This window comes from Syngnathoides biaculeatus, chromosome 16, assembly GCF_019802595.1.
Source record: "Syngnathoides biaculeatus isolate LvHL_M chromosome 16, ASM1980259v1, whole genome shotgun sequence".
Lineage (NCBI taxonomy): Eukaryota > Metazoa > Chordata > Actinopteri > Syngnathiformes > Syngnathidae > Syngnathoides > Syngnathoides biaculeatus.
Window position 1 is genome coordinate 24,912,873 of NC_084655.1, and position 10,013 is coordinate 24,922,885.

The 10,013-nt window shown below is 53.9% G+C and overlaps 1 protein-coding gene across 2 annotated transcripts; it reads left to right on the forward strand.

Annotated features, from left to right (window-relative positions):
* The first annotated feature begins 228 nt into the window (after positions 1 to 228).
* Positions 229 to 9,609, forward strand: LOC133514018 (neuronal pentraxin-2-like). 2 transcript variants are annotated; one of them, XM_061845229.1, is made up of 5 exons: positions 229 to 994; positions 2,787 to 3,030; positions 4,222 to 4,466; positions 6,984 to 7,163; positions 8,118 to 9,609. In XM_061845229.1, exons 1-5 carry the CDS (start codon positions 488 to 490, stop codon positions 8,343 to 8,345), a joined length of 1,404 nt encoding a protein of 467 aa, XP_061701213.1. In that variant the 5' UTR covers positions 229 to 487; the 3' UTR covers positions 8,346 to 9,609. The 2 variants fall into 2 exon arrangements, with proteins under 2 accessions (XP_061701213.1, XP_061701214.1); XM_061845230.1 differs by having other exon boundaries at positions 2,790 to 3,030.
* Positions 9,610 to 10,013: the final 404 nt, after the last annotated feature.

Sequence of the window (10,013 nt, forward strand, 5' to 3'; positions counted from 1 at the left end):
GCGGCCAGGAAGACTTTTCTATGGTTTGACGTATCTTGAAATAAAGCCGAGAGCGTCCATGACCGTCAGAAGTGGCCAATCTCGAGTTTGGAAACAAGCAAAAAGAAGCACTTTGGTTGTTTTTCCACTGCACAATTATTATTATTATTATTATCGTTGGTTCCCCCCCCCCCCCCCCCCAATGGAGGGATGCATGATGGAGCGCACGCCTCCTCCTCCTCCTCCTCCTCCTCCTCCTCCTCCTCCTCCTCCTCCTCCCGGTCGCCGTCATCTGCGTGTTCACTGACTCGGTGGCGTCGGAGCGAGCGGACGCGCTCTGCTGGATCTTCTTCTGCCTTTGACTTGTGGGCAACCTCCGCAGCGGAGTTCTCTAAATGAGCGACGCCCGAGCGGGCGGACGACCCCTTTGCGACTCCTCCCGTTCGAGCAGCGGAAGGGGCGAGCGCGCGTTGGCGCCAAGTTGCCCGTCGCGGCTTTCGCGGTTTTGATGCCGGGGAACGCGAGGATGCTGTGCGAGCTGCTGGCGCTCTTCCGGCTGCTCGGGTGGGTCCTGAGCCAGGACGCCGCGTCGGCCGCCGCGGGGAACCGCTTCGTCTGCAACGCCATCCCGCCGGGCGCCGAGGCGGGCTGCGGCGCCGCCCCGACGGGCGAGCGCTCGCGGACGAGCCGCCCCGCCGAGGACGAGCTGCGCGCCACCGTCGTGCGTCTGCGGGAGACCATCTTGCAGCAGAAGGAGACCATCGGCAGCCAGCAGCGCACCATCAAGGAGCTCAACTCCAAGCTGGCGCGCTGCGAGGCGGCGGCGGCGACCGCGGCGGCGGCGGCGGCGGCCGACGACACGGCGCAGCAGCCGGCCAAGTCTCGGGGTCCCGGCTCCAGGAGGAAGGAGCAAGGCAAGAACACCATGGGGGACCTGCCCCGGGACCCCAGCGAGACCATAAACCAGCTGGGCAAGACCATGCAGAGCTTGAAAGGGCGCTTGGAGAGCCTGGAGGTAAGACGGACGCCGCTGCGTAAATGTCTGACAGCATTTTGCGTGTTGCTTGGAGACGCTTACACGCAGGGGCGTTTCTAGACCCCCCCCCACCCCCCGCCCCCGAAGCCGAGGAGCACGGTGCACCGCGACAGACACGCACGCGAAATTTTGCAAATCTAGCCCTCCATTCACTAAAATCGAGCCGATGCGAGCAGACTTGGAGTAAGATACCCCGGACCGGTCGCCGGCCAGTCGCAAACCTTGTCGAGTACACTTCTTGACATGGAGGTCGTGCAAACTTGAAAGGCTGGATTCAAACCACAAACCTCACAACTGCGAGGCGGGCGTGCTAAACACTGCCGCGACGTCCCGTGCCAAAAATTGCTTCCGTTTCATGAATTTTATACAAAACTAGCGCACGACTGACAAGGCTGCAGACAAACGTGACACAAATGAGATGGAAAATAAAAGAAAAAAAAAATGTCCAAAGCAAGACCTGAATCTTGTGAAAATGCAAAAGTTGGACTGCCGGCCGCCATTTTGTGTCCCGTCGCAAGATCGCGAAGGGCTCGCTCTCGTCTTTGGCTGCACAAACAAAACCGGCTTCCGTTCTCGCCGCAGCTTTTTTGGTGAAAAGAAACAAAAACTTTGCGGCACCTCCGAGCGTAAAACGGGACTTTCAAAGGAATCACACGTGTCAATCTCTGAAGCGCACTGGAAGTGACGCAGTCATGGATGGGGTTGAACAGTTCCTCCGAGCCCGCTTGTTAAAAAACGGACTTGCTGAAGCACTGGGGGGGGGGGGGGCAAGCCAAATGCGATGTCGGGGTTCGCTCGCGTCAGGAAAGCCGGGCGCCGTTCGTCGTAACGAGGTCAGGGCCCGGCGCGCGTCCGCAATTCACGCCTCGCGGGGGTCCTTCGGCAAAACGAGATCCGTTTGTGCACAAAACATTGATTGCGGCTTATTGGCAAACTTAACGGTTGGCGCCGGCGTGTTTTTGTGATCCTCTTTTCAGGCCGACGCATTTGACACGTGCTTAGATTTTAATCTGAAAGGGACGCAGACGCGAGAGCAGATTTGCAAAACGGGAAAACGTCGAGCGGGAAGGCCCCACAGCCGACCGGCGAGCATACTGGAGAAAAACTGCAGCAGCAACGAGCCAAAATGATTTTCAGAGAATCTGATCAGCAGCGCGAACGGCACGGCCCACAAAATTTGCTTTGGAAAATCAAATCATTGGACGACTCGGCGTTAGTATTTCAACGACGGACGGGCGTTACCCATCAAAGGCGCAAGGAAACTCGAAAACAAGTCGCATTGATCGGCAAATCTCGTGAACCTCAAAGTCTCCGTCACCTCCAAGTACAAATACCTGAAAAGTAAGTGTGGTTGTTGTCTTTTTACACTTGGAAGACGACTAAGAACATTTCACGCTGAGGTTTTGGCTCCGCAGTGGATATTGATTCAATTCAAGTGAACAGGAATGGAAGCGGCCCGCCGTCTTTTGCGGCTTGAGCTGTTTGCGAGAATTGTGCCGATGAGGATGAGGCTGCATGCGATTTACAACACTTTTTGATGGGATTCCGATTGATTAATCAAATTCTTCAAACGGGAACCAATCAGATGGGCGGGATGGGGAAAAAAAAAAAAATCAGCGAGTGCACCACCGGTAAGCTCGGATGTTGCCAGTTTTTGTCCACGATGCGCCCCCCCCCCACCCCCTTCTTCTCAGCTGTGGTTGTTTGGAGCGTCATCCCCCGTCCGTAGATACATTTGAACAAGTTTGCCCCCCCTCCCCCCCACCCGCAGCAGACTCTGCACGTCCCCGGCACAAACGGGTCGGCGGGGGGCGTTCCGCCGCCGGCCCCCCTGCCGCCGCCGCTGCGGGAGCTCCTGGGCCGCCGTCTGGGGCTCCTGGAGACGCAGCTCCTGCGGAAGGTGGCCGAGCTGGAGGAGGAGAAGAGTCGGCTGTACAACGAAACGGCGGCGCATCGCCAACGCACCGACAACGCGCTCACTTCGCTCCTGGAGAGGATCACCGAGCTGGAGAGAAGTAAGAGAACCGCCGCAGACGGGCCAGTGGCTTTCTAACCCTTCGCACGGCTGCTACTTGGACGCACGCGGTACCCCGAAAACCGTGCAGCGACGGTCCAAAAGATGGCGTTTGGAGCACTTGAAATGGCTAAAAGCGCCATGAGCATCGCGCAAAGGCCGTTGAGACGAGCGGCGCGACATCGCGTCGATTGTGCAAATGGCGCGAGAGGCCGGCATTGGTCAGCAGCAGATGTGCAGCTAGCGCAGCCTGGTGAGAGTACTGCGGCTGACGCACGCATTAAAATAATAATTGGTCTGGCAAAAAAAAAAAAAAAAAAAAATCGGGAGCGCGTCAAAAGTTGAATTTGAAGTCGGCTGTCGAAGAAGTTGACGATGTCGCTCGCTCGGTAACTCCTCGCATGATAATGGGGTGATGTGAAGCCATACGACAAGTTTGAGTTTGTTTTTGCCAGTTGCCACGACGTCGGAGGGGATCCCGACGATCGATTATCGATTCGGTCCAGGCGAATAATACATAAACACGTCCACTTCAAACAATAATCACGTCGAGTCCATTTTCTTTCTCACCCCTGCAGCCTATTTTTTTTTTTTTTTTGTAGCTAAGACGGCGTAATCATTTCAAGCTGTGACTCACTCCTCGTAAAATATGAATTTGTAGACGACGCGAGTTCTTCTACTCGCTCCCAGTCCGCCGTCACGATGCTCACTCAAACTTTTTGGGAGCACAACTTACGGACTTCTTTGAAATTCTTAACTTGGGCGACTGTGATTTTCCTAGCGACGGCAACATTTTGCGATTTTAAAGCGTGTTGAGGTGCCAAAGAAGAGAAAGAAGGCCTTCCCCAAAAGCGGTTCCGTCATGCTGAAATCACACAAATATCTGAAGAGGGGGAAGAATTAAGAATCGGGACGGAACACAAGGACCGAACGCGACTTCATTGATGAATCGGCGCGTCCACACGCTTTCCTTCTCGATGGAAATTTTGGCCACTTTGGCTTCACGTCACAAACGATGATCCGACAGGAAATGACGGGAGGAGGAACGCAGCGCGCCTGTTGCGCGCCAGGGCGGAATTACGGAATCGGCTAGTATTGATCAGATACTCGATGTCGACGCGCCTAATGAAAGGTAGCGAAAGTCAAAGGAAGCCTGAAGTCGGGACGAGGTTTTGATGAAACGTGTTCGCAGACAACAACGCCTTCAAGTCGCCGGAGGACTTCAAGGTGTCGCTGTCCCTGCGCACCAACTACCTGTTCGGACGCATCAAGAAGAGCCTCCCCGAGATGTACGCCTTCACCGTCTGCATGTGGCTCAAGTCCGGCGCCGGCCCCGGGATCGGAACCCCCTTCTCGTACGGCGTGCCGGGACAGGCCAACGAGATCGTGCTGATCGAGTGGGGCAACAACCCCATCGAGCTGCTGGTCAACGACAAGGTGGGCCCGCCGCTCGGCGAAGGAGATGCGCCGATTATTTCATTAGCGCCGTATCAACATTTCACGCGGCCGACCTACATTCCGCGTCGGCTGCACAACAAGGCCAATTCATTGGAGAATTGCTGAGCCTCCGTCCTGATTCCCCCCCCCCCGCCCCCCCTCTCGCGAAACTAAGAGAGCCGCTGCACTCGCGTAACCGTTGGCCCGCTAATTCTTTCCGTCACGAGCGAGCCCAACGTCGCGCGACGCAGCGGAGGAAAACGCATCGAGCTCGACCACTGACAAGAAATAATCCAACAAAAATAAGAAGATGCGCAGTCGTCGTTTCAAGTGCGGAAATATTTTGAGAAAATACAAATAAGCATTTGAACACATTTGGGCATCGCACGCTGACGCAGCTGTCGAGCGTCTGCCTCACGGTTCTGAGGACCCGGGTTCGAGTCCCGGTCCCGCCCGTGTGGAGTTTGCACGTTGACCACTCCGGTTTCGTCCCACGTCCCAGAAACGTGATCGCATTCATCGGAGACTCGAAACTGCCCCGTCATCTCTCTCTGTGCGCCCTGCGATTGGTTCAGGGTGTGCCCCGCCTCCTGCCTGGTTAGGGCCGGAACAGGCTCCGGCACTCCCGCGACCCTCGTCAGGAAATGGATGGATGGCTTGATGGGAATTTGAAACGTTCATCTTGCACATGCACAAGATGGACGCTTGCAAATTGGTCAGTTGGGGGCTTTGGGGACGGCTCCGTATCCTCCATTCATAGGCGAGACCCCGCAACCAAATCATCTCCCGTTCGGAGTCCGTTGAGGAGCTTCATTCAATGAAAGGTGGGCCTTTGGGAGCATCGTTTGGCAGCTGAAAGCTTCGCAATTGTGGATTTGCGGCAGGGCGCCGTCCACGCCGCCCGACTTGATGATGCGGAAGGAAGAGAGCGGGTCCGAGAAAATGCACATCCCAAATTGTCATGTGACTCAGCAACCTCCCCTTGACCATCCGTCCGTCCGTTTTCTGAGCCGCTTATCCTCACCAGAGTCGCGGGAGTGCTGCAGCCCATCCCAGCGGACATCGAGCAGGAGGCGGGGCACACCCCGAACCGGTCGCCGCCCAATCGCGGGCCACACGGAGACGGACAAGAGCCGCGTTCACAATCACACCGATGGGGCAATTGAGAGGCTCCGATTAACGTTGCACGTTTTGGGGGCCCACCCGGTGAAAAGCCGCGCGGCCGCGGGGGACCGGAATTCGAACCCCGGTCCTCAGCACTGACTGTGAGGCCAACGCTCATTCCACTTGCCCGCCGTGCCACCGATGAGGAAAACCGACAGCCCGGGATCGGCGACGTGGCCGAGGATTCGTATCATCTCGGTCACGGAATGGAAATGGAAATATTTGTATGATGTCTTTCAAAAGGCGTTAAATTGTCCTTCAGCAAATTGAAATTGATTTGTGTTTGGGTTTTTTTTTTTTTTTTTTTTATTATTATGATGATTTTTATTATTAGCAGCCAGAAAGCGATTTTGCGAGCAGAATTAAACAAAGGAGTGCGAATGAACGTCAGCATCAGCGATACACGCAAATATTAAACACGACGCTATACAGCGCATATGAAACCAGGCGAGCTCATTTGCTTGTTTCACTGGATAGCTTGAGTTATTTATTTACATATTTATTTTTTAGCAGATGGTTTCCCCGTACCGGAGCGAAAGCGAGAGCGAGGGAAGGATGTCTTGCTTACATCGGGACTGACTGCCAAGGCGCACTCGGGTCTTTGGACTGCCTTCCATCCGTCATGCATTAAACATGCGCTCGAGTCAGGCAGATGAGAGGAAGGCCGGAAAATATCAGAAAAAAAATAAAATAAAATAAATCCAAAGCGAGAAAAGCTTTTGGAGGCTCAGACAGCGTCAGACCCTCGAGAGAAGACAAAGAGAAAGAAAAGAAAGTCACCACAGAACCAGGGCCCGATGAATTGGACCGTTCCGCTCGCTTCTAATGCGCTACGACCCTTCCCGAGACCCACGGACAGTAAGCAGAGCTGCGCGGCTAAGCAAACTCGTCGCCGGCCGAGGATTTGTCGGTTTCGTCTCGGGGGGGCGTCGTACATTAACGACACAACAAAAAGAAGCAACCGATGACTTTGTCACAACAAGCAAAATATGGCAACGGTGCGCATTATACACGGGTAGAATTTTCTTCCTGATTTTGGAGGTGCGAATAATTCTCCAGTGCATTTTCTACACCTGAAGGCAAAATATGTAACCGTGCTCCTTCAAACTTGAAAACAAGAGCTTGGATTCGAGATAGTTCATTGAGAAGAGAGTAAGACGGCGCCCCCTGTCGACTGCGCTACGCACGTAATTCTAGCTCTCCGTCGGCCTCTGGCTCCTTGGCCCGCTTTGAAAGTTCCTGCGCACCTTTTTGATATCGGAGCGTCTGATCCGGAGAATTGGGTCACCGTCGCGATTAAGCCGAGGTCTCTCTCTCTCTCTCTCTCTCTCTCCCCTCCGGACCGGCGCGCAGGTGGCGCAGCTCCCGCTTTCGGTGAGCGACGGGCGCTGGCACCACATCTGCATCACCTGGACCACCAGGGACGGCTTCTGGGAGGCCTACCAGGACGGCGAGCGACTCGGCGCCGGGGACAACCTGGCCCCGTGGCACCCCATTAAACCCGGCGGGGTGATCGTTCTGGGTCAGGAGCAGGTGAGCGTCCGCGCCTCTTTTTCCAAACCTCAGAAAGATCCGCCCGCCGTTCTCTTCCTTTGGAGTTTGACCTCCTCCGCCTGCTGCTAGGATCGACTTTGAACGTCATCTCGTAAACGGGTAAACGCAAAGATTCATTGGCTGGAATGGCGTTAGGTCCACGTCGGATGACGTTTGGCTTCGCTGGGAGGGAGGCGGCCGCGCGCAATCTGACTCGTGTAGGGAGTTCAATGCTGAAAGGAAACAAAAACTCTGATTTTGAAACAAAAGTCTCAGAGTGAGGATTCCCCCCCCCCCCCCTCCCCCCCGTCAAATTCTTCTAAATGTCTCCCAAAGCAGCCATCGTCAAAGTCTGCTCCTGGTACCACAAGTAGCCAGATATGAATCGTGCAATACATTTGAATTGAATCATTTCGGGGTTTTTTTTTTTTTTTTTGCTCTCCAAAATGTAAGCGCAATGTTCATTTTCAGACCGTGTACATCGCTACACTGGAACTTACAGATACATTAAATACACACAATCAGTTTTTTGGGAGAACCTTTTGACGAGTAGTGTACTTGTGGAGAATTCTTGTCAGCAAAATATCGAATGCATGCTACATAACAACAGATTGCCGATAGATAAACAAATGAGCAGTGTTAGGAACGCGCTAACGGCTTTGCAGCGCATGCTAAAGTCAAGTTGACGTTAGCATACGCGACGCTTGAAACAATCCATCGTGTGCTTTCGTGCCCTGGCCCTGTTTTTAATACATGAATCGAGATCACCGGGTCCAAAGTCACCGCTGTCGTTTTCACCCCCCACTCAAAAACGGACACCCGCACCCGCGGCCGTGAAACTAATCCCACGTCGTCATTGATTTCTCCATCCGAACCAAAAGAAGCGCGCCGACGTTTGTCTCGGTTTGCGTCATCAACCCGGCTAAAGTTGCGCTTGTCCGTCTGCCCGCCAAGGACGTCGTGGGCGGTCGGTTCGACGCCACGCAGGCCTTCGTGGGGGAGCTGAGCCACTTCAACATGTGGGACCGGGTCCTGCGGCCCGTGGACATCGCGGGCCTGGCCAACTGCTCGGCGTACATGCCCGGCAACGTGGTCCCTTGGATAGACGCCAACGTGGAGGTGTTCGGCGGCGCCACCAAAGCCCCTCTGGAGATATGCGAGGACCGCGCGTTCGATTCCTAAAAATCCACCGGCAACCAAGAAGACACGCATCTCCATATTCGTGCGCTCTCTCCCAAAGATTCACCTTTCGGAGAAGATTCCATCCATTCCGGGCCTGATTTACTCGTGCTTCGGGGGGGGGGGGGCATACTCGATTGCTCCCCCAAATAGAAAAAAAAAAAAATTTGGCCACTTCCGGGAGGAGGACTCCATCCAACGGGATCCGTCGAATTGAATTTCCAAAAGCAAAAAATACGGCAGCCCAATCGTGGGGTCGGATCACCCGGGACAAAACCGCTTTCAACCTCAGGACGCATTCGGGTGTCCGGATGTCCGTGTAGAGTGTGGCTCCGAAAAGTTGCAGGAATTTCAACTCCGTGGACGGAACCCACGCGGAGTCGTTTTCGGACGCCTCGCAAAACGTGGTTTTGTGCGGTTTCTGGCGTCTTCGGGGCCATCCGGTTCGTCGTGCGCGACGACGGCCAAAGGCGGAACGGAACGGGATGCTTCACCTTCCATTTTCAATCACATCCAAAAAAACAAGAAGACAGAGAGTGGAAAGTGAAAGATCTTCAACGACGTCGTTTGGACCTTTGCGTTTTTCTTTTTCTTTTCCATCCCTTGAAATTTGCCAAACGGTTCAGAAGAAAAGCAAAAGCGTTTTAGAGATTTGGACGCCCGTACAAGGCAATGTAGCGCCCCCTATCCGGCACCTCAGCAAACTATTGCCGCGATCTGCGTAAATCAGGCCTCGCGTGTGTGTGTTTGTGTCGTTGCGTCTTCGTGCCTCGCTACGTTTTTGTTTTTTCCTGGAACATTCTTCCTCGGTCGGACGCGTTGAAGCGCAAAGCGGCGGCGACAAGGCGTTCAGGAGGCACGGGAATTAGCAGTCGTCGTGTCGTCGTCGTCCACGTGGAAGCGCCGGCCACATTTCGCGCGCCAGCCTCGGCGAATGCCGCAAATTCGGGAAAGACGGCGCAACGGCCCTCGCTCAAGCGCGAGTGAGCGTGTTGACGTTACGTAAGAGCGTTCAAATACCAGATTAGCGGCGAGGGAGGACACGTTCATACTTGTAAATCTGAGCTTAATGCCTCTCTGGCCCTCGAGCGGCTGCCGTATTCTGCACGGCTGCACGTGGACGCCGAGGCCAGTCCGTAATTCCTCCGTCACGAAAGCGGCATCGTACTGGAAGCCCCCCCAAGGTGGCGCTCGCAACGCAAATTGGCTTGGAAATGCTTCAGTGAAAATTCAAGCAGGAATGTTCTTCTTCTTCTTCTTCTTCTTGTTTTCCTTCCAAAAAAAAAAAAAAAAAAAGTACAATATATCGCTGCCTCTTTCTAATGTTGATTTCCGTTCTTTGACTGAATAAAATGTTGGAAAATATTTGCTGACAATGACAGATGGCCCTTTTACGGAAAAAAAAAGCTTTGCGGGAGAGGGAAAAAAAACAAACAAACATTTGCTGTTGTCTTATTGGACTTTTCATTTTTGGGAATCAACCTGCCATTTGTACTGGTTAGAAGAGAAGAAGAGAAATCATCTCAAAACGCACACAAGAGCTCTGAGCGCTTCGTCCTTCATTTTGTTTGAAATCTGTGCAAAAAAAAAATAAATAAATAAATAGATCTTTGTGTGTGTGTCTTGCACATCACGTGCACGAGCAAACGGGCAAATAAAGCAAACTGCTAC